General features: G+C 47.2%; 1 protein-coding gene across 1 annotated transcript in view; it reads left to right on the top strand.

The window, feature by feature from the left end:
* The first annotated feature begins 3,326 nt into the window (after positions 1 to 3,326).
* BFSP1 (beaded filament structural protein 1) overlaps positions 3,327 to 27,101 on the top strand; it is a 41,071-nt gene continuing 17,296 nt past the window's right edge. The window contains exons 1-4 of the mRNA XM_047069437.1: positions 3,327 to 3,700; positions 10,652 to 10,712; positions 21,335 to 21,430; positions 24,246 to 24,338. Coding sequence (XP_046925393.1) covers positions 3,327 to 3,700; positions 10,652 to 10,712; positions 21,335 to 21,430; positions 24,246 to 24,338 — 624 coding nt within the window. The remainder of the gene's footprint in view (positions 3,701 to 10,651; positions 10,713 to 21,334; positions 21,431 to 24,245; positions 24,339 to 27,101) is intronic.

The raw sequence follows: 27,101 nt of genomic DNA, 5'->3' as shown, positions 1-27,101 counted from the left end.
TTCTGTCGTATCTGGTACATCCAGTTAGTTTTTTTTTTTAATTTTTTTAATGTTTATTTTTGAGAGAGAGATAGAGTGCGAGTTGGGGGAGGGACAGAGAGAGAGGGAGACACAGGATCTGAAGCAGAATCCAAGCTCTGAGCTGTCTGCACAAGAGCCTGACTTGAGGCTGGAACTCACCAGCTGTGAGATCATGACCTGAGCTGAAGTTGAATGCTTAACCAGCTGAGTCACCCAAGCGCCCCTGGTACATCCAATTCGTAAGCTTTTCTGAGACTCCTCTAGGTGAACCATCTTGTTTTCCTTTCCCAGTGCTATTTGCCCCATGTAGGTGTCAGCTTGCTTCACTCCATTAAGTCAGTTGCCACTAATCTCTCTGTTCAGCCCTCTGAAAATTTGTTGGTATATCTTGTCCACTGTGATCTTTTCTTCCTTATTTTTGTGGAGTTTTCGTCTAAAAATAAATTCTTTGCTGCCATTTTTGGTAGGGCTTGGGAGAAGTTGTGGAGATGATGCCCGCATTCAAGCCACCGCAGCTGATGGGAAGCTCAGCCCTTCCTTCGAACTTTCCTTTTTTGGGACCCTTCTTGCCAAGCTCTCCTCAGTTCAGGCTCACCACGCCCAGGAAGCACACGGCTCCCTTTACTGCACCTTACTCCAGTTGTTCTCACACCTTGTTTATGCTGTTCTGCCTGAAATTCTAACTTCTCTTTAACTTTCTGCTTTAGGTACAACCACATTTTGGGAAGATCTCTATTTTAGAACTTATTCCAGATTTCCTTGTGTCTTGAATTAGTTGAGTAGGAATTTGTCTCCCTGCACCTTGAGGGTAGGGAGGGACTTGACCTTGTTCAATATTTCTCTCCCTGAGACATGCTTTATGAATAAATATTTTCTAAGTGTTTATTCCACTGGATTAAATTGAAATGATATTTTTTCCCTTTGTTTTGTTTCTGGGATATCTATTTTTTCTTTCAAATGGGATTACTGTGTGTGGTTGATGGAGTTTCTGGTCCCAGTTCTTCACTGCAGTGTGACAGTTACACACCCGCACCCTTGCCAGGGCCCTGGGGGTGGGCGGTGCCTCTTCCCTGCCTCTCGACTTTGGCTGTGGCCACCTGGTTTGCTTTGATGAAAGGGGTGTTAATGGACAGGATGCAAACAAAGGCTTGGAAAGAGATTGTGTGGCTGGGCTTCTTTTCCTCCTCTTGTCATCACTAGTTCTAGGAGGAAGAGAGACATTTGGAGCACAGCTCCCCTAGCAGATTGAAAGATCTGCAGCTCGAAGGAGATCTATCCAGCTGACCTGCCGATCTGGGAGTGCAGCGCTAAATATTTCTTCTTGTGTGCCACTTAGTTTTGGGGTCAGTTTGTTCTGTAGCAATATTTAACTAATACCTGATGTCAGAAGGAACAAGTGCTTTTATATCCTTTCTTTGTTCTGTGCTGGTTTTGCTCTCTAGGAAGCCGGAAACCAATTTACCATGCCATCAGCATGATACATGTGTATCTACCAAAAATACTCATGTGGCTCTCCTTGATTTGATCATAACATCTATTTTTAAATGCCTTAAGAAAAGAAAATAGAACAATAACCGCACCACCACCACAACTCTGGACCTTATCTTAGAGTCACTCTCAACTGAATTCATTCCATTATCTTACAGTCTTTTTGGGGAAATAATAAAACCCATCAAAGATCTGTGTCCTTTTCTCGAACTTTGGTAACTATAACTTCAATTTGTAATATAATTATGTAATTATGTGCAATCCATATAGTTGTTAATTATATGGCACTGCTAAGCTGAATCCTTTTTTTAGGAAAACAACCTTTTTGATAATGATTTTTAAATCGGAGACTTGGGGCACCTGGGAGGCTGGCTGTTTCAGTTAAATGCTCAGCTCTTGATTGTGGCTCAGGTCATGATCTCACTTTTTTTGAGTTCAAGCCCTGCATCTGGCTTTGTGCTGTTAGGGTAGAGCCTGAATGGGATTGTCTCCCTTGCCCTCTTCCCTCCCCTGCTTGCTCTTTATCTCGCTCTCTCTCAAAGTAAATAAAAATAAACTTAAAAAAAAAAAAAATTGGAGGGCACCTGGGTGGCTCAGTGGGTTAGGCAACTGACTTCTGCTAAAGTCATGATCTCACCATTCCTAAGTTTGAGTCCTTAATCAGGTGAGTTCCAGCCCTACTTCCGGTGAACACGAGCCCCCATTTGGTTAAAAAAACACACAAGCCCCACTTCAGGGGAGCCCTGCTTCTCTCTCTCTCCCTCTCTCTTTCTGCCCCTCACTCACTGTGCCCCCCCGCTCAAAAAATAAAAAAATAAATTGGAGACATGACAAAATAGTCATATGTTGGATCATTCTCATCAAATGCTGTTAGTTTCCTTCAACACCCACAATTTACTTTTAAATTTGTTAAAGCCCAGCTTTGTTATTTCCACAATACAAATTAAAATTAAACATAGTGGCAAAAAATTCTTTTATATTCTCGAATTGAGAGTTGGCCAATTTACTAAATCTTTTAGGCTGTGAGGGTTTTTTCTTTAGTGTAAAGAATCAGTTATGCCAATATCCTGATGGAACTCTACTTGCTTCTTGCTTCTACTCCGGAAAGGATGGCGGAATCCACGGGAGCAAGGGTAACATTATAATGATAACCGTGCATTTGCTTCTTAAGTTGTTGTACAAAGAATGTTTTCCTAACGCAGATGCATAGGTATTAGTAAAACTTACTTGCCGCACACATCACAATTTTATGAGATGGCCATTTATTTTGCATCCGTGGTTAAGAACCCCTAACGTAAGGAGGGTTCCTAAATGTCATGTTGTAATTATGCAAAAGAATTGCTGAAGTGATCGGAAAAAAAAAATGGCATTGTTGAAAAGGCCTGTAATTGAGAGCTTGACCGAAAAAGAGGAGACAAAGCGAGGGTCCCTGGGCTTTTGAGCTAGTCCAAGTTTAACAAGCTCCCTTGGGCTTCCTTCACAATTCCCAGAGGAAGCAGTCCTGCCTCTCTTGTCCTCCTGACCCCCCATTCAATCATAAAGCGACAGGCTTTAACAATCCCAGAACAAAAACCTCATTGCCCAATTTAACCTTCCAACCCCCAGAGCTGCATGGTCCGCTAATCCGGCGCACAAAAGCAGGCCTGCTGCTCTTTTATTCTTCCGGGGGCTGGGCGCCGTGTTGAGCTCGACAGCTGATCGGCTCTGGAACGTCCCAGCAGCGTGCCTGGGCCCCCCCCGATGTTTATTTAGCGGCCCGCCGCCCCGGCGCACGGCCTCCCCGAGCCGGTTCGCGCGCGCTCGCCCGCACCGGAGCCATGTACCGGCGCAGCTACGTCTTCCAGACCCGCAAGGAGCAGTACGAGCGCGCCGAGGAGGCGCCGCGCGCCGCCGAGCCCGATAGCCTGGCGGAGGGCCGGACGGCGGCGCCCAGCCTGGCCGCGCTGCAGGGGCTCGGCGAGCGCGTGGCCGCTCACGTCCAGCGGGCCCGCGCGCTCGAGCAGCGCCACGCCGTCCTCCGGCGGCAGCTGGACGCCTTCCAGCGCCTGGGCGAGCTGGCCGGCCCCGAGGACGCCCTCGCCCGCCACGTCGAGGGCAACCTCCAGCGCGCCCGGGACCTGGCGGCCGAGCGCACGCGGCTGGAGCGCCAGGGTGCGGAGGCGCAGCGCGTGCTCGACGAGTTCCGCTGCAAGTAAGCGGCGGGCCCGGAAGGGGGGGGGGGGGGTGAGCGGAGGCAGGGTAGGGGCGGTCGCCCGGCGACCCAGGACTTCCACCCCGCAGAGGGCGCGCGCACCACTGCGCCTCTCACCCACCTAGGACCCGCTTCCATTCCGATGGCACTTCACGGTTTGCACGAAACGGCATCAGTTGCTTGTAATGTGCTTTAAAATGTAGCTATAATTTACATGCAGTAAAACGCACAGGTTTCGGGGCGCTTGGCAGGCTCAGTCGGTAGAGCCAGCGACTCTTGATCTGGGGGTTGTAAATTTGAGCCCCACGTTGGGCGTAGAGATTACTTAAAAATAAAATCTTTAAAAAATGCACAAGTTTTAAGTGCATAGTTCAATGAGTTTTGATGATGTATGTACCCATGTAACTACGGAAACAAGCAGGGAACTTTGACCACCCCAGAAAGTTCCCTCCTGTCCTTTCCCGGTCAGTCTGTACCCCTCCCCCACAAAAAAGCGGGAAGTGCCCAGTGTTCTGATTTCTGTCACCGTAGTTTAATTTTGCGTGTTCTGGAATTTCACAAAAATGGAATCTTACAGATTCGTGCTTGTATGTCTGGCTCCTTTTGTTTTTGAGATATATTCATGTTATTTGATCCTCACAGCCATATCCTGTAATGCATGGTACTGCACCTGTTTTGCAGATGAGGAGACTGAGGCTTAGACAGTGTCAAGGTTTAGGGCAAGGTCACTCGCCTAGTGAGTCCCAGCAGCGGCACGGAATTCAGGGCCTCGGCGTGCTGAGTCTAATCATCTTTACCGCATCATAGTTGATACCCAGAAATTATTTCAATGTGTGTCCTCTAGAATCTTGCTGCGCAAATTGTGGTCTGTGGATGAGCAGCATTGCCATCATCTGGGAGCTGGTTAGAAGTGGAGTTAAGCTTGAAGCTTCAGGAGCCCTGGTCCAGGGCATGTCCCCCTTTCCCACAGAATGAATAAGATGATAAGATCGCCTGAAGAATTGGGGCATGCCGACCTGGGTGGCTTAGTGGGTTTAGCCTGACTCTTGATTTCGGCTCAGGTCACGATGTGAGTTCCAGCCCCACATGGGACCCTGTGCTGACTGCACAGAGTCTGCTTGGGATTCTCTGTCTCCCTCTCTCTCTGCACCTCCCCCACTTGCTCTCTATGCCTCTCCCCCACTTGTGTTCTCTCTCTCTCTCTCTCTCTCTCTCTCAAAATAAATAAAACTTAAAAAAAAAAAAAGAATTGGGGCACCTGGGTGGCTCAGTCAGTTGAGTGACCCACTTTGGTTCAGATCATGATCTCACAGTTCATGAATTCAAGCCCCACATTGGGCTCGCTACTGTCAGCGGGGATCCTGCTTCAGATCCTCTGTCCCTCTTTCTCTGCCCCTCCCGCGCTTGCATGCTGTCAAAAATAAATAAATAAATAAATAAATAAATAAATAAATAAATAAATAAATGGCATTTAAAAAAAGATCACCTAAAGAACTATTAAAAAGAAAAAAGGATACTCAGCAATTTGTCCCCATTCTCCAAGGCTATAAATACAGGAACCTGTATTTACTCTGCAGGGACCACTTCAAGGAATTTATTTATTTATTTATTTATTTATTTATTTATTTTTTAATTTTTTAAAATTTACATCCAAGTTAGTTACCATATAGTGCAACAATAATTTCAGGAGTAGATTCCTTAGTGCCGCTTACCCATTTAGCCCATTCCCCACTCCCACAACCCCTCCAGTAACCCTCAGTTTGTTCTCCATATTTATGAGTCTCTTCTGTTTTGTCCCCTTCCCTGCTTTTATATTATTTTTGTTTCCCTTCCCTTGTGTTCATCTGTTTTGTCTCTTAAAGTCCTCATATGAGTGAAGGCATATGATTTTTGTCTTTCTCTGACTAATTTCATGTAGCATAATATCCTCCAGTTCCATCCACATAGTTGCAAATGGCAAGATTTCGTTCTTTTTCATTGCCGAGTAATACTCCATTGTATATATATACCACATCTTCTTTATCCATTCATCGATTGATGGACATTTGGGCTCTTTCCATACTTTAGCTATTGTTGATAGTGCTGCTATAAACATGGGGGTGCATGTGTCCCTTCAAAACAGCACAGCTGTATCCCGTGGATAAATGCCTAGTAGTGCAATCGCTGGGTCGTAGGGTAGTTCTATTTTTAGTTTTTTGAGGAACCTCCATACTGTTTTCCAGAGTGGCTGCACCAGCTTGCATTCCCAAGGAATTTATTTTTTGATGATCCGGCCGGTGTAAAATACATGCCAACGTGGCGGTGTGATCTGCATTAGCAAAAGCCTGGAATGAACCTGAATGCCTATTCATAGGAGATCAAATTGTGCTTCATATATGCAATGAGATGCTACCCAATTGTAAAACAAGAGAATAGCATGTTACTATCCTTTACTTTTTAAAAAAAAGGGGAGAAGAGTAGAATTTTTTGCTTGCATTAGGAAAAAGGGGACACAGACACACGCAAAACCCCAATGGCACTGATTACCTGTGGAGGATAGGGGAGTAGGAGCTGGGCAATGGGAGAGATAGGAAGGGAGACTTTTAATGGAACAGCTTTTTAGGTAATTAAAAAAATTTGTCTAATCATGTAAGAGATTAATCTATTTTAAAATTACTTAAACTAATTTAAATATACAGATGTCCAGGCCCCACCCTGGACCTCAGATGGGGCCCAGGAATTTTAAGTTTTATGAGCTCCACTGATAATTCCAGTGAACAGCCAGGTTTGGGGGCCCCTGGTCTAGGGTAGTCAGAGCGTCTTCTCCAAACGTGCTCTATGTTTGAGTTCCACGTTCTTTAAAAGAATTTTTTTTAATATTTATTTTTGAGAGAGAGAGAGAACACAAGTGGGGGAGGAGCAGAGAGCTTGGGAGACACAGAATCCAAAGCAGGCTCCAGGCTCTGAGCTGTCAGCACAGAGCCCAATGCCAGGCTGGAACTCACCAACTGTGAGATCGTGACCTGAGCCGAAGTCAGACGCTTAACTGACTGAGCCACCCAGGTGCCCCTGAGTTCCACATGCTTAATCTGAATCTTGGGCAGGTTATTCAAGAGTGTGTACTGAACATATTAATCAGTCAGACTCATTGATTTCATTCCTATCAGCCCTGTTTCTGGGTATGATCCCTAAAAACAGATTTGGAGCCAGAAGAAAGGATCCACCTGTTACAGCCCTTCATGGGAAAACTGTGGGTGGCAGGACTTGAACTCGGGTTTTCTCACCTTATGCTTTCTAGAACACAGGGTCTTGAAGAGAAGTCATTCTTGGATTCCTGGGGAGTGAGGTCCAGAGATAGGACTCATTCAAATGAAGCTCATGTTTTCTAAAGCAAAGGGAAATGTACACTGGTTCAGACACCCAGGGCAGCTCCATAGGCCAACAGGAAACCCTGGATCCCCAAATGGTCTTTGCTTAGTTATTAGGCCCCAGTCTACTGAGATTTGGCTGGGTGCACAGGACTCCTTTGAGCCCTCATTGAAGGAATGGCCATGTTGAATTTTCCTGATCTTTTGGTGATTTTACTTGGTTCTGAGTTGTATGTTTATCGTGGAGCTTCAGACTCTGTGATTTATTTAATCATTTCCAGTAATTTATTCCCTCCCATTGCCCCTTTGCAGATACTTTAATATTCCAACTAAAGTCTTGGGATTTGAAAATTATAATAAAAATCACACCCATACCCCTGCATGCAGGGGTATATACACACCAAATTTGGTTTTACATCCCAGAGGTGACTTATTGGTTAGCCAAAGCCAGGTGAAAATAATGCAGCCTTGGTAGGCATATTCTCTTCTAGGATAGTTGAATAATTTCAAAATCAGGTTTTCAGCACATCAAATGAAGACTAAATAAAACAGAATGAAATAAAAACAAATAAAACTACCAAAATACGTTAATGAATACCGTCAATTATCTAAATTGCTAAAAACCAAAAGTAATTATGTAAAACAATCAGGTAATTGAAGCCAATGTGTTTTTTCACTTTATGAATTCATTTGTATATTCGCTTATGTGGATATATATATGAATATATCATGATTTCTTTTTTAAACTTTTAAAAAATTTTTATTTATTTATTTTGAGAAAGAGAGAGAGAGCAAGCAGGAGGGGGAGAGAGAGAATCCCAAATAGGCTCTGCACCGTGAGTGCAGAGCCTCAAACTCACGAACTGTGAAATTATGACCTGAGCTGAAACCAACTGCACCACCCAGGTGCCCCATATCATTTCTTATTATGAAGTCTTTATAATGAAATCACTTGCCTTTAATATCTAGACTTGTCTTTGCAGCATGAAAATTACCCACGATAGGGGCGCCTGGGTGGCGCAGTCGGTTAAGCGTCCGACTTCAGCCAGGTCACGATCTCGCGGTCCGTGAGTTCGAGCCCCGCGTCGGGCTCTGGGCTGATGGCTCAGAGCCTGGAGCCTGTTTCCGATTCTGTGTCTCCCTCTCTCTCTGCCCCTCCCCCGTTCATGCTCTGTCTCTCTCTGTCCCAAAAATAAATAAATGTTGAAAAAAAATAATTAAAAAAAAAAAAGAAAATTACCCACGATAACACATTATTGCATTATTTATCAAACATGTTTTTAAGCTACAGAAATTCTTGGATGTTTCTAGCAGGAAAGAGCAATGAGAAAATTTGGATTTTTGTTAACAGTTTTATTCGCGAAGCTAACTAGCCATTAAAACAGAATTTCTGGCTCCGTTAGAGCCACACACAAAAGACACTGCTAACTGTGACATCCTGGTGGGAAATGTAAGACTTGTACAAATATGTTTTGCTTGCTGGTTATAGCTGAGCTTCTTAGGTGGCTTTAGGACTGGGAGTGTGCGCAGCGCACATATTCCTGATTGTTCTTTCCCTAGGTTGGAACTCGCCCTACAGCAGCATGGTTTTCTAGAGGCCTCTTTCGGTACTTGACTTGAGCCCATGGCATGCGTGTGCAGGGGCCCTGAAACCTATGCTTTGTGGGTTGGGCTGAGTGCTAATTAGGATTCGTTTCAACCACAAATGGTGTAAACTCCAAAGTGACATTGGCTTATCCAGGATGGAAATTTGTTTCTGTCTTGTGGAAGGTCTGGCCTAGCAATTCAGCATGCTACTCTGCAGTATTTGAGGCTCAGAAGGCTCTGCCTGGCCTTCTGCAGGGTGGAGGAAAGGATACAGAAGGGCACACCCACAGCGTCTCTTATGGAAGATATTTGGAAGCTGCCACAGACTTATGCTTATATCCCATTGGTCAGGACTTAGTCACATGGCCACACCTAGCTGCAAGGAAGGCTGGGAAATGTAGTCTTCCCTCTAGGCAGCCTTGTGCCCCTACCCACATCAAGGGCTTTGACTCTTGGAAGAAGGCCATGATGGATACTAGGGGCAGCTTATAAGGAATGAGGGCGGAGTCATTTGGGAAGGAGCCTTCTCTTTTTCATAAGGGGATGAAAGTCCCCCTAGAGGGAAACTCTCAAAACAGTATGATTTCTGTGGTCTCTCTGCCTCTTGATCTCTATCTAATTTTCTTCAAGTCCAGGGAAGAAGATGACTAGGAGGGAAAAATACACCTGTTCCTAGTATCTGTTGCTTTATCAGTTTTGTGTATGTTTAAATTTGGGGGGTTTCCCTGCTCTACCCAGGCAGCATGGTGTGACTATCAGGGCATAGTTTTTGGTGTCAGATTCAAGTGTGAGTACTGACCCCACCCCTCTTTTAGTTTGGGGTCTTCCAGAAGCCGAGCCTGATAAAGGGGTTTGAGGGCAAGTAGCTTATTTGGGAGGTGACCTCCAGAAGCACAGGTTGGGGAGTGAGGAAGTGAGGCAGGAAGGAAAGGCAGAAAACACTGAGTGCCCTCAGCAAGTTAACCTGGAGCGAACTTACCGGATGGAGAGACACTTCAGTTGTCCTAGCTGAGGGCAATGGGGCTGGGGTACTTATGTACCCACTCACCTTCTGTCAGAGGTCGAGGGCTGCCCCAGGGGCACTGACTCTGTGGCCTGTCCAGCCTGCCCTGCCCACTGGCCCAGAGCAGGCCTTGAGGGCACAGAGATGAAGGTGAAGTGCCCTGAGCATCTGCCCAAGGTTATAGGCCAGTTTCTCAGCCTCAGTTTTCTCATTTTCCCCCTGTGGTGGGAGGGTGGGGGAGGGCAATGATAACTGCCCTCTTCCAGGGTTTTGTAAGGATTAAATGGCATAATCCAGAAAAACGGACACATGTATAGACACAATAGTACAGGCAACCCAAACAAGGTCAAGGTCAGGTTAGTGGTGTTTGTTGTAGGTCATGTAGGGTGGTCTCCCATTCTCTGTGTCACTGCTGTACTTGGGTTAGGAGTGTGTGGAGATACGATTCCCTTATCCTTGATGTGGCTGGGCAGGGGTAGGGGGGTGCTGGAGGGGTTGGGGGGGCGGAGGTTGGGCCTCCAGGCTGGGGGACTCCTGTTCACTTACTGCTCCCAGTTACCCCCGTGCATGGTGGCCACAGCACCACTCTGTGCGTGCGCCATGCTGTGGAAAAGGTGAGGAAGCGACAGGCTCAGCGGTGCAGCATTAGCTACTATTTTAAACTTAAGGACCTCTCCTTTTTTTATTTTTATTTTTTAATGTTTATTTATTTTTGACACAGAGAGAGACAGAGCATGAATGGGGGAGGGTCAGAGAGAGAGGGAGACACAGAATCTGAAACAGGCTCCAGGCTCTGAGCTGTCAGCACAGAGCCTGACGCGAGGCTCGAACTCACGTACTGTGAGATCATGACCTGATCCGAAGTCGGACACCCAACCGACTGAGCCACCCAGGCGCCCCAGTTAAGGACCTCTCCTTAAAGAGACAGCATATACTCTGTAACGCTGATTGTGTGGTCGTTACATATAGAATCACGGAAGCTGCCCAACTTTTGCTTATGTGTCCAATTTGCAGGTATGAAAACGAGTGTGAATGTCAGCTGCTCCTAAAAGAAATGCTGGAACGGCTTAACAAGGTGAGCTGAGCACATCTGTGAGTCTGAGTAGGGACAGAATGGAACTAAATGGCTGAAATGACCATTGCGCATTCCTCTCTGTGTCTTTTTAGGATTTGCCTATTTCTTTTGCTGTCACTCTTTCTTGAGTTCATAATTGCTTTTTTTTTTAATATTTATTTTTGAGAGATAGAGCACGAGCTGGGGTGGGGCGGGGGGCAGAGAGAGAGAAGGAGACACAGAATCCGAAGCAGGCTCCAGGCTCTGAGCTGTCAGCATAGAGCCCGATGCGGGGCTCGAACCCACAAACCATGAAATCATGACCTGAGCTGAAGTCGGACGCCTAACCACCTGAGCCACCCAGGCGCCCCTTGAGTTCATAATTTCAACTAAATCTTTTTGTGAACTCACATACCCAAGACACATACTCCTTTCCCACCACACACAGGGTCTTGCCAGAGAATCCGAGACCTTTAAGCTTATGACAGCTAGGCTGTCAACACAAGGCAGCATCACAGCGACCAGCTGGGATTTTGCCATTCCGATGTACCGGTCCCAAACACCAAACTCAGGAAACTTGCTTTGGTTATTGGGATGCAAGGATAACTCTGTTCTGTTGGCTGAGAGTCTTCTACAGGGGAACTCTCAGGGAACAGAGGAAGAAATTTCCAAAGAAATTTCCATTTCCCTTCAAGCTCTTCCCTCTTGGAGCCTGGAGAGCAGCTATGTGGAGGGCACCAGGGATTCTCAGCTTCTTGCTGGGACCCTCCTGCAGAGTTGTGTGGGGTTGTTCTTTGCAGGGAGTTTCCTTCTTCAGATCCTCTGTCATCAACGTAACTGATTGGATTTTCTGCTCTAGCCAGGGGAACTTGACTACCAAATGGAATAATCCTGGATCTCAGAGGTTGGGCAAAACCAGGGATGGCAAATAACTGTAATTTCAGAGCTCACATGTCTTGAGCTCATGGAGCTCTGTTCCGTTGAAGGGTGGCTTATTTCGGGCACATGGCCGCTTTCCCCCTTTCCCTTCCTTTCACACCCGTAATTCCTCATCAGAATTGCTGATAAAACACAGCACCTTTCCCTGCTGGGCCCAGATGTGTGGCCCTAGGATTCTTCTCCACCTGGAGCCCCAGGCAACCACTTCAGATAGTTGAGGTTAGCTCAGGATGTTTGCCAGTCCCTGGCTTTGCCCAGCCTCTGTTGTCCAGGATTAGTCTGCTAATCAGTGGGAGTTAGAACCACAACGTAGGGAAACTGAATTTTTCTTTGTCTGTATTATCTACCACGTGATGCTTCTGTGTCCTTCCCTTTGTGAGCATATAATACATTGTCCAAACAAGGACACTGTGTTTTGAAAGGAGCTGCTGTCAATAGTTGCCAAGGCCAAGTGATAGAAACTGGAATAGTCTCAGGCCAGCCAACATGTGAACACTCCGGATATAAACACAAAGGCGGGGGTGGGCGTGTGCTTCAGGAGAGCCCTAAGTGCACAGGCTCAATGATTGGTCTTGTATTGGGTTGGGTTGCTATGGCCCCAAGTCTGTTGAAGGTGGGATTTGGGTGTTGTTAGCATCAGGCATCGCCCAGCTGTTCTGCTCATATTTGTAGCTCATCCCCATTCTTGTTTTTGGTGGTGATCCCAGGCTGCCAGATGGGGCTGCCATCTTGTCCACAGACCACTACCTTCAGGGACTTAGGTGCCCGACACCCTTCACTTAGCTACCAGTTCAGCCCCTCCCCAACCCACCACATTTTGCTTTGTGCATATTTGTCCTCACTGCAAGCAGATCTCTCTCCAGACCTATTTCTGAGGTTGTCACTCATGCAGTGCCATCGTGTGCACTCTTCATAGAAGAGTGAGACAGAATGTAGTCCCTCTTTCTAGCTTTGGTGGAAAGTAACATCAAAGATTTATTTATTTATTTAAAAAAATTTTTTTAAGCTTATTTATTTTGATCAAGAGAAAGAGAGCAAGTAGGGGAGGGGTAGAGAGAGAGAGAGAGAGAGAATCCCACGCAGGCTCTGCATCATCAGCGTGGAGCCCTACGTGAGGCTCGAACTCACTGTGAGACCATGACCTGAGCCAAAACCAAGAGTTGGGTGTTTAAGTGACTGAGCCCCCCAGGCGCCCCAGTAACACTGAATTTAAAAAGAAGCTCCAGCCTTCTGTTGTTTTTCTCTTGTTACAAAAGCAATAACGTATTCTCAGAAGAAAAACACGGCAGTGGAGATCATGAAAACTAAGGGAAAAGGCCTCCCTGCCATTTTGTCCCCCTGAAACCACAGCTGCAACACCTTTGTGTATATTGTGACAGGGAGTCTGGACAATTGAAGTATGGGTCCCATTGAAGTAAGGGTTACGAAAGTCCTGGGGAAAGACGCTACCAGCAGCTCGGGCCAGAGCCATCACAGGGCATCGGTGTGGCTCTTCCCTGGGTCCAGGGAAAGACACTTCTGCCCAAAGTGAGCTGTGCAGCCCAAAACGGGAGAACAGCTTGATCATAGGACCCTTCTCGCCACTGTTGTGTATCTGTGAGACTCTGGGGGAACTGCTTCATCTCCCTGAGCCTCAGCTCCTTCATTTCCCAAGCGGGAGCAGTAAAAGTTGCCACCACCATGGAGTGGATGTCTGTCGACCCACACAGTAAGAATGAAGTGGCAGGATAGTGCATGTGACTTGCCTGTCGCGGTTATTATCGCAGAGCCCTTGATGTGATGGATGCCAGCTTAGTTTCCCCAGAGGGTGGGATTCATAGCCCTGGTGGTGTGCGGGGTGATTTTAGATGGTGCGTGGAGGAACCATTTTTTAGGAGCTCTGAATTTATTTTTATGGTTGCCTCTTCTCTACAGCAGGTGACATCAAAAAGTTCCTTTTTAAATGCATGCAAGTGAAAATGAGTCAGTTTGAAGAAAAATGTGGAGTGACTAATAGTACAGGTGGTGCTCGGATGTAGCAGGAATCACGACGCAGGGATTGGCCAAGCCCGGGCGCTAGCTTGGAGCCTCAGCATAGTTGTGTGGTTATTTATTTCACCCTCAGAAAAGACCCAGTCCAGCCCGTTTGTTGCCAGCGTGTTGCCTTGGTGAGATTCAGTGACTTAGGAGCCCCACAGCCCATCCTTGGCAGGCGTAGTCAGGAGCCAGGTGTAGTCAGGAGTCTTTTGTGTACGTGGCTCGTTCCCGGCCTCCGGTCCCTGACTCTCAGGAGACAGACACAAAGCCAGGGTCTCTGGGTAAAGATGGCCCCTTCACACTTGATGTTGGTGCTCCGTCCATATCCCCTGGGCCACCCCTGAGGTCACACAGACCTGCTGAGCATACTGGCAGCTTCCTGCATGTCTCTGGCTGTGGGGATGTGCATGATCTGCTGGAGGCATAGGCTGGAAGTGAGGCAGTTAGCTCTCCAGGAGCAGCCCTCGGCCACTGAGGGGTGAGAGTGGGTGGATGTGTTCCCCAGCTGCCCCATCCCTTGTAGCAAGAGTTCACAGGTGAGTTCTGTTGAGTTTCTCCACGTGCCCCCAGCAGGACTGAGGTCTGGTTGTCCACGGCAGTAACCTACTCATTACATAGCATTATTGCCTTTTGTTCCTTTCCCCGGATCACTTCCTCCCTTCCAGTGCTTCTTGGAATAAACAACATGTATCCAATCCTTGCCTCAGGGAAACTGAAGGGGCCGGCCAGGGGAAGGCTGGACCTTCTTGTTCTCTGTCCATTGAGATGGTCACATGAGAAGGTGAAAATGCAAGAGTATATTCATGTCTTGTTGGCTGGTCCTATAAAGGATTTTGGTCGACAAATCTTGGAATGTCTGCATGCATCAGATCAACATGTTTTTTTTTTTTTCAACGTTTATTTATTTTTGGGACAGAGAGAGACAGAGCATGAACGGGAGAGGGGCAGAGAGAGAGGGAGACACAGAATCGGAAACAGGCTCCAGGCTCTGAGCCATCAGCCCAGAGCCCGACGCGGGGCTCGAACTCACGTACCGCGAGATCGTGACCTGGCTGAAGTCGGACGCCCAACCGACTGCGCCACCCAGGCGCCCCCAGATCAACATGGTTTTGACTGTCATCTTAGTCTCAGCACCCCTTTCCTTTGCTCTGGTGGAAGAGATTCATTCATCCCTAGGTGTGGCCATGGAAAATGGGGTACAGGAGAAACCGTTGACCCGGTCTTTGAACCATGTTTGGAAAATATCACCGTGTATGTTGACAAGACTGATTGCTGCTGCTTTCATCAGACTGTTATCTGTGAATATTGCCCACGTAATCACATCTCCAGAACAGAGTTACTGTATTTGTAACAGCCACATAACCTAAAACGAGCCACTCTCTGCTAGGCATTTGGAAATAAAATAAATTCCGTAACATACCACTTACATACTATGGCCAAAGGTATTTTGTTTGATGCAGTAAGAATTCTTGATGACTTTTAAATATTTGGGTTTGGCTGAACTCCAGGACCCGTTTTCTCTCTGTGTATATATGGCTATTGGTCCCAATAATGCCCAATGTTGTATTTTAAGAAAACTATAAGGAGGCTTTCAGGTTTCTCTCCTATTTTCCTTTAAAATCTCCAGAATTTTAAAATGATGTAGGTTCTAGTCAAATGCTTTCACTTAAAAACAATTTTTAAAGAAACGCCTAAAGCTGTCATAGGTGCACTTTTTTCATGCAATTTGTAGATCTTTAATTTGTCCAGGAAACGGTAAGAAGCAAGGGCATTTGGGGAACACCAGGGTGGGGCTTGATGCCTTCACCTTCAGGGCTACAGGCCTTCATTTGCCTGAGAACAACTCTGGGGCTGGAGATGAACTTCCGGGGCAGAAAAGGAGAGGGAACTGGGAAGGCTGAGTTCAGGAGGAGGCTGGGGGCGGGGAGGCTGGGAGAACAGAAGGGGAGAGGAGGAGCCAGGAAGAGTGCCCAGGGAGAGAAGACAGTGGGAAGAGAGGGAGCAGAGTCTAGAACATACTCAGCACCGTCCTCCAGGCCAGCCTGAGCCCCGGGAAGGAAGGCAAACCTACAATTTCTGGAAAGGTTTTTGGCGTCCAGGGTTGAAGTGTTTTTAATTAAATCCTAATTAACTAGAAATCTCAATGAACTTGAATACCCATTCTTGAGCAGCTTTTCTTTTGGGGTGGGGGGGTGGCTGATTGGATGCTGGATTTGAGGCTGGGTAAAGATACAGACAGTGGGTTTTTAAAGGGATTTCTGGCATCCCTGTGAATGGGTTGGCAAGGCTGATTCTTCAGAGGCACGCTGGACTCTAGTTATTTCCCTAGTTTCTTTCTCAAAAAGTGGTTTAGATCAGCGATTCTGAAATGCCCATGTCCACCAGCAGCACCTGGAGGGCTTGTTAAAATACACATTTCTGGGTCCTGACTGCAGAAATTCTGACCCAGTACATCTGGGGTCTGCCAGATATTTTACACCCCGAATCATTGTACACTTCTCATTTTCCCTCATCATCGGTAACCACACTTTGAGAACCACCAGATCTCAAACACGTACAGCATCAGGGTTGGAATGTTTTCGAAAATTAGACTATTGACCCAGCGTCTCGATTCGGAAAGAATCTAGATGCTTCTGCTGGTGGAGCTTTTGAAAATGCAGCTGACAGCATCCAAAGCATAATAAAAACACCAGCGTCCACACATTTCTGAGTTCTGGTGCAAACAAAAGAAAACACTTCCAAACGAATTTTCCTCGACATACCAGCAACTGCACATTCCAGAGGTACCTACTCACCTTTGGGAATTTGGGGGACGGTTTATCAGATGACTGTCCTCAGAGCAGGAGAATGTGCGTGCAGAGGCATCTGTATAATCCCTATTTTAAGGGCAAATATTGGCTAGCCTCTGTTATCACCACGAGCAGCTTTAAAGGCTTGGCTGATGGGAGCCGAGAGTGGTTGTTTGGGCACCATCCTAAGAGGGAGATGTGGAAAGAAAGGCAGGCACCTTGCAGGATGGGGTCAAGACTCAGCACTTAACTCTTGACTAGTGGAGACAGATTCCAGTCCTGTTGTTTCCCGGTAACTTCCGTTAACTAGCTGCATGACCCACTGGTTGATCTGGCCTCAGGCTGGCCATCTATAAGGAGAGACTCTAGTTTCTGAGCTGTGATTGGCAGAGCCCACAGGCCCATGGAGCTGCTGAGGGGCCTTTGAGGGAAGAGGGCTGCTGGATGGACCCCACTGTGGTCATACTGTTCCAGAAACACGTCTCTGCATTGCCGCTATGCAATGACATCCTGGGATATTTTGTGGGAAGGATGACACATGTGACTTAACAAACGCTTGAGGACCAATGATCTCGGGGTCCTCTCTATTTCTAAAAGTGTGAGTGTTCGATCCCTTTGTAAGTAATGACACAAAGTGTCCTTGAAACCGTATTCCCAGTTCTTCAGCTCTGGTGACTGTGGGTCAATCATGGATGAGTTTTTGGTAAAATGAAGATGTGTGAGAATTCTCTGTCCTGCTTCCTCCTCAGCAGTCTTAAGAGGGGGGTATGGTGAGAGGCTGGGGATGAGATTAGTGGGTAGGGAGGGTAGAAAGATATCCAGAAGGACCAGTTCAAGGTCTTCCACCAACTCTGTCCCGGATTGAGCCCTGCCCAGTCACTTCCACAGCAAACCCCTGCTCCTGAAGGGGGTACAGCTGCATCCCCAAACACTTTGATCGTCCTTCCCATCATTGTGGTCCTATTAGGACGATCAGTCAAGATGGTGGTCTTGTGACCCATGATGGTCATCACAGCCCTCTCCCAGAACTGGAGAGACACGGAGATGAATTCATTGGCAGCTGGGTCATCCTGAGGGCGGAGCCATTACCTCCTGCTGTTTAGATTCCTGGGACTGTCCTGCTTTGTCTTTCTTGAGCCCCGGCTGCCTTCCCTTTGGTGTCTGTAAGTTATCCTGGCTCTGTCTGGTTCCTCAGCCCTTTCCCATTGCTGGACAGTCACCTAGGCTTTCTTTGCCCCACGCTTTCTCTCTCAGAGGGGCTTCGCTAGGCTCAGGTGATAATTCTGGGGAGTTCAGAGAGCCAGTCACCAGGGCCTCCAAGGGACCTGCCCACTTGCCCTGGGGAATTAACACCTCGATTGTATAAGGGCATATTCGTTACTGTCCCTGGGACACAGGATTTGAGGGCCCATTGTTAAGTCCTGAGGACAGAGCTCATCAAAAGTCAGTGAACGATCAGATCAATTCATTAATCAAAAGAATGAGCCCAGAAAGTGAACACCCATAGTTAGATTGCACATGAATTTAGTTCAGACCGTTCAGAGTTCAGAGCCCTGTACCTGGGAACATGCATTCTTGTCTTGTAATTTGGTTCATTCTTTTACTTCTGATTAGGCAAAAAAAGACTTCAGACCCTGTGTGGGTCTCCCAAAGGGTGCGATTTTCCCCTATGCTGTTGTGTCTGCCAGTGGGCAGCAGAGGCCAGCTCCAGGGCCAAAGAGTGAGAGGAGCCTTGGGGAAAGCAGAGGAGTCTAGGGGCAGTGGGCAGGGAGCCAGCTCTAGGCTGGTGTCCTTCCCTCCTTCTGTCTGAGGGTTCCCTGCCTGCTTGCTCAGTGTTGGCCTCTCTGGTACCCATAGAGGGACTTGAGATTCTTCCAAGGGAAGGATTTAGTAACTGGAAATTAGAGGAAAGACACTGGGGACATTCTCCCCCCAGGCAGAAACCTGGAGGAGATACCGAGGAAGAATGAGATTCTCCTTTGTGCCTAAAATTAATCCTGTAGAGCTGCGTTGTCCAGCTGAGGAACCACCAGCCACGTATGCTGGGGAGTGATTGAAACACAGGGAGTTCAAATCACAGTGTGTTGTAAGTATAAAATATAAGCCAGGTTTCAAAGACCTTGCCTGAAAAAAAAAAAAGGATGTAAAATATCTCATTAATACCTTTTAAATATTGATTACAGTGGTGCTTGGGTGGCTTAGTTGGTTAAGTGTCCGACTCGTGATTTTGGCTCAGGTCATGATCTCACAGTTCATGGGATCGAGCCCCACATTGGAGTCTGTGCTCACAGCGTGGAGTCTGGTTGGGATTCCCTCTCTCCCTCTCTGCCCCTCCTCTGCTCATGCATACATGCTTTCTCTCTCTCTCAAAATAAATAAACTTAAAAAAAACGTTTACATGATGAAAAGACAATATGTGGGGTATATTGGGTGTAATAAAATATATTACTAAAATTACTTTCACCCATTTCTTTTTATTTTATTCCGTGTAGCTGCCAGAAATTTTTAAAATTATGCCCAAGACTTGGACAGTGCTGTATTAGGATAGCTTATTTCATTTTTACTTGCATAAACCCTATGCAAACAGGAATGCTTTAAGATGCATTTCTGATGTTTGCCAACTGACCCAGTTGATTTTGTAGAACTCTGAAGAAGTTCTTTTAAGAGAAACTCAAGGTTATTTTTGGTAGATAAAATACCCTCAGAAGTTCGAGTTGGGTGGGGATTAACTGCTCCCCTACAATTTTGCTCAAGTTTCGGACCAAATTCACACAGGCACATATTTCTTTTTTTTCCTTCTTCTTTTTTTAATGTTTATTTCATTTTTGAGAGAGAGAGAGAGAGAGTGAGCGTGAGCAGGGGAGGGGCAGAGAGAGGGAGACACAGAATCTGAAACAGGCTCCAGGCTTCGAACTGTCAGCACAGACCCAACATGGGGCTTGAACTCACGAAGTCAGAGGCTTAACCGACTGAGCCACCCAGGTGCCCCGGGCACGTATTTCTTAATTAAACATTTTCATACAGCCTGTTTTCTAGTCTCATGAAGTCCCAGCTCTCCCACGTGGCAGTTGCTGACACAGCACTTTGCGTGAAAAGCTCATTCAAAGCAGGTGATCCTTTGGAGTCAGAAACCTGATATCTTTATTGTTAGCCTCCAACAATCAAAATCTTCCTACGCCAGTCATCTTTTATAGGAGTGATGAAGGAATCAAGTGCCTTTCTGAGGAGTGCAGGCCAAAGGCCTCCCTGGAATCTAAACCCTATTTGTGCAAAAGTGGGATTTGTCTCAAAATACCTGGGCCCTTGCACATGCTGACTGTTGTAACTCTGTTCACACGAGGGTGGACAGTGTCTTAAATATGTTAGCCAACCACCTGTCTGCCTTTGTTAATGAAAGCCGATTGCTACCATTCATGCTTTTTTTAAAAAAAAAAATTTTTTTTTTCAACGTTTATTTATTTTTGGGACAGAGAGAGACAGAGCATGAACGGGCGAGGGGCAGAGAGAGAGGGAGACACAGAATCGGAAACAGGCTCCAGGCTCTGAGCCATCAGCCCAGAGCCCGACGCGGGGCTCGAACTCACGGACCGCGAGATCGTGACCTGGCTGAAGTCGGACGCCCAACCGACTGCGCCACCCAGGCGCCCCCCATTCATGCTTTTTAACAAGTCATTAATAAGTCAGTAAAAATTCCCTCGGCAAGGCCTCGGGTATTGGCAGTTGACATTGCAGGGGGGTCTCAGGAGAGTGACAGTCTTGAGGAACCCAAGCAATGCTCACCTATAATAGCGTGCTGGACCCAAGGGACACTCACCTGTAATATTACACTGGACTGCAGTAGCATTAAGGCAGTTCCAGCCATCACAGCACTGTCCTATTAAGAGCACAGTAATCCAGGGCGCCTGGGTGGCTCAGTCGGTTGAGCATCTGATTTCGGCTCAGGTCATGATATCACAGCTCGTGAGTTCGAGCCCTGCGTTGGGCTCTGTGCTGATAGCTCAGAGCCTGGAGCCTGCTTTGGATTCTGTGTCTCCTTCTCTCTCTGCCCCTAACCCACTCGCATTCTGTCTGTCTCTCTCAAAAATAAATAAACATTAAAAAAAAAAAGAGTATAGTAATCCAACCTATTTGGTTCATCCAAACAAGATCAATGAGATGGAAGTCGGTGAACTATCACAATGTTTGATGAGGACACTCAGCCTTGTGTCATACATGTCACTTCCCACTTTAAAGGAATAAACAGCATTCACCACAGCAATCATTCTAAAAAATATGCATATTGTATTAAAGAAACATCGTGTAAGAGTAAGTGTCAGCAGTACTTGGGAGAAAACTATTAAAACGAAGGTTTCATCGTTAACGGAAAATTCTTTCTCAGTCTTAGAAACTCAACTTACTGATGCTGAGATATAGAACAGATATAGCTGTAACTTAAATTTTAAGGCTGTTGGTATGTAAATATATGCTAATTTTCTCCCTGATCTTTTAGGGAAAATCTTCGCAACCCTGACACTATTGACATTTTGGGCTGGAGAATTCTTTGTCGTGTGGGGCGTGTATTGTAAGATATTGCGCAGCACTCCTGGCCTCTACCTACTAGATGCCCGTAATCACACCCCACCGCCCAAGTGGTCACAATTGAAAATGTTTCCAGATATTACTAAATGTCCCTTTGGGGGTAAGAAACTCAATCTCAGTTGAGAACTGCCGTTCTTGACCAGAATCAATGGGCTCACCCAATGCCTTGTTGGAAATGTGGAATCTTAGACACTCTTCCAGACCTACAGAACAGGAATCTGTGTTTTAATAAGACCCCAGGAGGTCCATGTGCTCATATGCCCGGCCGATTTCACACCCATGTATCCCTGCCTCCACGTGTGGCTCCCTTTCTCATTGCAGGAAGCTGATGGAGCCTTACTGCATAACCTGCGCCTTCAGATCGAAGCCCAGTTTCTGCAGGACGATATCAGTGCAGCAAAGGACAGGTACAAAAAGGTAACTGTGACCCTTCCGAAGCCCGTCCCTCAGATAACCTGGTTTGGGTTTGGCCAGACAAGTCCAGGGCACTCGTGGCTGAAACATGAGCCTGCTATCGTGGGTTACTTTTGTGTGGATTGCTCCTGAACCAAGGTGGCGATGGGTTGGTTGCTGGATGGCACTCAGGGAGCCAGACATATGTAGAGGAGGAGGCAGTAATGTGTGTGTTGAGGGGAGGGAACTGATGTCCGTTTCATACGTTACAAAGTGATCGTACATAGATCCGTCTCGAGTAAGCTAGGACCTGTCCGTTGTTTCGGCTCAAAAAACGCAGAAATACAGAAAATGCGATGTAGCTATTTATTAGCCCTGCCTCTAAGCCAGTTAGTTGAGGGAACACACGGCATTCAGGAGCTTCCTCTCAGGAAGCATTCCTCTCTGCCTCCCGCCTCTGCTAGCTGCTCACAGGCCTGACTTTGGGGGGCTTTAGCGTACTGGAAAGATCAAATCCTGAGCTGCGTAACCATGGGCGAGTGCCGTCCCCACTCTGTGCTGCTTCATCTTCAAAATGCGGATGCCAGACTCTCCTTCTGCACAGCTGTGTGGTTAACTGAGTGTAGCAGACCTGTGAGCCTGGCCGTGGTCCTGGGGACTGACCTCTCCAGTGGGCTGTGGCCTCCCTCCACCTGCCAGTATCTGCCGCTGGGCCTCCGGACGCTCGCCAGGCAGTGGAGGGTGGCTGTGCCTCATGGTAGGTGTTGGGGAACTAATGCCCCGGGAGCAGCTTCAGCCAGTGACGGATGCACATTGTTGGATTCTTACCCCAGCTCCCTCTTACCTGCTGTTCTGCGCGACTCCCAGGATCCCCGGCTGGCCTGAGCGCCAGGCGCCCATAGGGGTAACTTACCTGGTAACATTCTTATTGGCTGCCTTGCCTTTCCTGTCTCACTTCTCCCTCCAATAATGTTTCCTGGCATCTTCACCCAAATGAACTGTTTGCACTCAGACCCTTCTTTCGGGGCCTGTATCTGAGCCGACTCAGGGTGCTATAACAAAGTACCACCAACTGGTTGGCTTTATACACAACAGAGATTCATTTCTTACCATTCTAGAAGCCAGCACACTGAAAGCAGGGTGCCAGCCAGCATTCCCAGGTCCTGGTGAGGGCCCTCTTTTTCGCTTGCAGATGTCCCCCTATCACTGTGTGCTCACCTGGGCTTTTCCTGATGTCAGCTCTTTGAATTTTTTTTAAATCTTTTTTTAATGTTTATTTATTTTTGAGAGAGAGAGAGAGAGAGAGAGCGAGCAGGGGAGGAGCAGAGAGAGAGGGAAACACAGAATCCAAAACAGGCTCCAGGCTCTGAACTGTCAGCACAGAGCCCCACACAGGGCTTGAACTCACAGACCGTGAGATCATGACCTGAGCCGAAGTCGGATGCTCAACTGACCGAGCCACCCAGGTGCCCCTGGCTCTTTGGTGTCACTTCTTATAAGGGCACTAATCCTGTCCTGGGGCCCCATCCTCATGACCACATCTAGATCTAGTTATTTCCCAAAGGCCCCACCTCCAAACCCCATCCCACTGGGGGTTGGGGCTTCAATATGTGACGTTTGGAGGGACACAACATTCCATGTCTTTCTGCTTCTGGGGAAACTGATGTACTGTGGTAGTATAGGTGAGACACCTGGTACCGCCTGGAGCCTGGTGAGTGCTGAGTAGTGTTAGACTCTCTTCCTGCCTCAGTGTGGACCTGCCTCAGCACAATGGGAGGCCCCGTTACTCATACTGAAGGGGTCCCCCTCCCTATGGTGTTCCTCTGCTTTTCTACCAGGCCTGGCCTGTTTCCTCCCCCCACCACTTCAAGGCTGTTTAGAACAATGATAATAATAAGAGCTCACACTGTGAAACTTTTGTGCATTATCTCGTTGGTCCCAACAGCAGCCTCCTGAGATAGTGTCTTAGGGTGGGCTGCCTACGAGGAGAGCCCAAGTGGTGATTTTCGTGCAATTGCCGTATTAGTGGTGAGCTCTCAGGAGGAGAGGAGGGGGAACAAGGGCACGGGGGTAGGAGCTGAGCAAAGGTGTGGGATTAGCTGGAGTCTGGTCCAGCTTGATCCCACGGGGGGCTCTGCAACATGAATCGCTCACTCCACAAGGTTGGTCCCACTTTGAGGCAAGAGGGTTGGCCTTTTGTCCTCCTGTGCCAGAGAGTCATTGGTCTGGGGTGGGGGTGAGGTGGGATTGGGGGGCATTGCTTCCTGGACAAGATGGCCATTGTCTGGAGGAGGGCAGTTCTCTGCACTGTGCCATCGGCCCTCGTGCACGGAGCTGGGCACAGGTGTTCTTTCTGCTGGGAAGGGGGATCAGGACCCCCCCTCTAGATCGTTAGTCCTCCTATATGGAAGAACCTGAATTTTGGGAGGTTTAAATTGCTTACCTGAGGCCACACACAGCTAGTAAGTGATTTAGTCTGGGACCATCCTTGGAAGCACTGCCCTGTTCTGGGGTCAGAAAGGTCCTTTGTACCCTGCAGGGTCTCTCTGCCCCCACCTCTGCTTTCTCTTGTAGTTTTGCCATCCTGGGCTCTAGGAAGACCAGCAGCAAAAGCATCCATGTAACGGAGGGGAAATGGCGAGATCAACAAGCCTCTTTATTTGTCTTCTTGTTCTTGTGAAGATTAAAGGGAGTGTGAAGTGTCCACTGCACGGGTCGTGGTCTGTCCTGTCTGTGACGGTGAACATGTGAAAGCATTCATCCCTGGGGTCACCTGGTCCTGGAGGCAAGATCTCAAGGAGCCCAAGTTTTAATGAGAATGCTTTCCTTCCCCCAACAGAATCTTCTGGAAATTCAGACCTATGTCACCATCCTGCAGCAGATTGTCCAGACCACCCCTCAAGCATCTGCCATTACAAGTGGGATGAGGGAGGTAAGAATCAGAGCCCAGGCTGCAGGGAGAGCATACCTGGCGAGGGCGCCTACGCCCCCAACGGCCTAGTTTAGCAGAGACTCAGGTAAGGCTTCAGGTCAGGTCCGACTGGGCGCCGAGCCGCGTTCGCTGGTCACGCTCTCGCTCTGCGTTCGCCTTTGAGGTTTACCCTTCCCTGCTTTCACTCAGACTGGGAACAATTTAGGCATCTGAGGACACAGACTGTGTCCCTGACCATTGTCTTAGGCATTTCCTCTTGAGAATTTCAGGCTGTTCTTCCTTGCGTAGCTCGTAAGAAACTGCCAGACTGTTTCCCAAGGCGGTTTGCATGGTTGCAGCCCATCAACGATGAGTGTGTGAGCGTTTCTGTTGTTTTGCATCCTTGCCAGCACTGGGGATGTCAGGTTTTTATTCTGTTTGTGCTTTTTGCTCATCTAACAGGTGTGTTGTGTATCTCACTGTGGTTTTAACTGCGTCCCCCAGTGACTAATGATGTTGAGCCTCTTTTCGTGGGCTTATTTGCCATCCATGTATCTTTTTTGTGGTATCTGATCCAGTCTTTTGCCCATTAAAAAAAAGTGTTTTCTTTTCTTATTCTCCTTATCAATTTGACCGTAAATTTTGAATACAGAGAGACCCAGACAGTATGTGGCTGTATTTTCAAGGTTGGCCTCTGTTAATGATTATGTAAGTTTGTGGAATGAAAACTACTGTGGAAAAAAAATAGAGATTACAGAGGCTGATTTTTTTTAATGTGAATTTGGATGTAAAAACCTTTTAAAAAATTTTTTTAATTTATTTTATTTAAAAAAAATTTAATATTTTCTTATTTTTGAGAGAGAGAGAGACAGAGTGTGACCGGGGGAGGGGCAGAGAGAGAGGGAGACACAGAATCCCAAGTAGGCTCCAGGCTCTGAGCTGTCAGCACAGAGCCCGATGCGGGGCTTGAACCCACGAACCGTGAGATCATGACCTGAACTGAAGTTGCATGCTTAACTGACTGAGCCACCCAGCGCCCCACTTTTTAAAAAAAGTTTTTAAATATTTAGTTTTGAAAGAGCGAGAAAGAGGGAGAGAGAGAGAGAGTGGGGGAGGGAGACACAGAAAACGAAGCAGGCTCCAGGCCCTGACCTGTCAGCACAGAGCCTAACATGGGGCTCAAACTCATAAGCTGTGAGATCACGACCTGAGCCAAAGTCCGATGCTTAAAACTGACTGAGCCACCCAGGTGCCCCCTCATTTCTGATAGAATGTTCCACATTCCTTCACTGAGCTCTCTAGCTGCTGATGTTGTGTTTTCCTAATGTGGTTTAGTGGATTTTTTGATGCATAACACGAGACATGTAAAAATAAACTGACAATAATGCAGATTAAAACAAAAATGTCATGGTGCCCCTTCTCCAGGGGTTGTGGTAGGTTGTTACAAGGTTTGGGGGACTGGTCAACTGGTGAGATTCTGTTATTCTGCAAGGACGACTTTAGGACAGTGGTGCTCATACCCACTGACATTTGGAATCACCTGGAAGTCTGTCCAGACCACACCCCAAGTCAATTAATCAGCTGCCTGGCAGGTGGAGCCCTGCCTCAGTCATTTAGAAACTCCCAGGGCAGCATGTAGACAAGCTCCAAGCTTGTGGGCCAGGGGAGCTGGCTGCTTGGGTCTTTTTGTTTTAACTTAATATTTCTTTATAACAAAGCCAAAGAAATCCCAAAGCTTCCTTTGGAAGACACTTTATTTTTTTAAAATGTTTATTTATTTTTGAGAGGGAGGGAGGGCACAGGAGGGTGGGAGTGGTGGGAGGGTGGGTAACAGGGAAGGGGGAGGGGGAGGAGGAGGGACAGAGAGAGAGAGAAAGAGAGAGAGAGAGAGAGAGAGAGAGAGAATTCCAAGCAGGCCCTGGGCTATCAGTGTGAAGCCCGACACAGGGCTCGATCTCATCAACCAACATGAGGTCATGACCTGAGCTGAAATCAAGAGTTGGATGCTTAATTGACTGAGCCACCCAGGTGCCCCAGAAGACACTTTAAAACTCTGCTGAATAACATCTGTGAGGTAGGAAAGTTGCTTGTTTTGGCCTCCATGGGGATATTCTTGTCCACATCACCCATCAGTGACCATTTCAGGTGACTGCTCTCCATAGTTGATATAACTGAGGCTTCTAGAAGGACCTAAAATAGCTTCTCTTGAAGCCTTAATTTTTTTTTTTTCAGAGGTTTCTTTCCAGATACCTTATTTATATTGTGCAAAGTCATGCCCCCCCTCCCCGCCCCCCCCCCCCCCAGTTCAAAGCTCTTTTACACCAAACACACTTTTTAAATCATGCATCTGTATTCTTGTAACAAAATTCTTCTGAGTTGTAAGAATATAGAGACTGGACAGTCTGAGAGCATCAATGATCGTCAGTGATCTTTGCCTCATCTGGAAGCTGGTCAGAAAGGCAGAATCTCCAGCCCGAGTGCAGACCCCCCTGAGTAAGAATCTTCCTTTAGCGAGACCCCCCAAAGATTTACATTACAGATGGAGAAGCACAGATTTAGAAAGCACCACATTCTTTATTACTCTTAGCCTAAAAATTCTATACGTGAGATAGATGGTCCCTTTCAGGTTTGTCTGATTGACTCTTGTTACCTAAAAAATGTGTTAAGTCACCTTTGCAAAATGAGGCTATAATTAGTGTCGTTCCCTAGGACAGCAGGTCAATGGTTAATGTGTCAGTAAAGCATAATGTCAGTGCCCTCTAGCTAGAGGCCACTGAGGACGCA

This window comes from Lynx rufus, unplaced genomic scaffold, assembly GCF_022079265.1.
Source record: "Lynx rufus isolate CCGP_SWC_20201006 ecotype Redwood Valley unplaced genomic scaffold, mLynRuf1.p SCAF_8, whole genome shotgun sequence".
In the NCBI taxonomy this organism is placed as follows: Eukaryota; Metazoa; Chordata; class Mammalia; order Carnivora; family Felidae; genus Lynx; species Lynx rufus.
The sequence above is the reverse complement of the archived record's forward strand: the minus strand, read 5'-3'. Positions and strand labels throughout refer to the sequence as shown.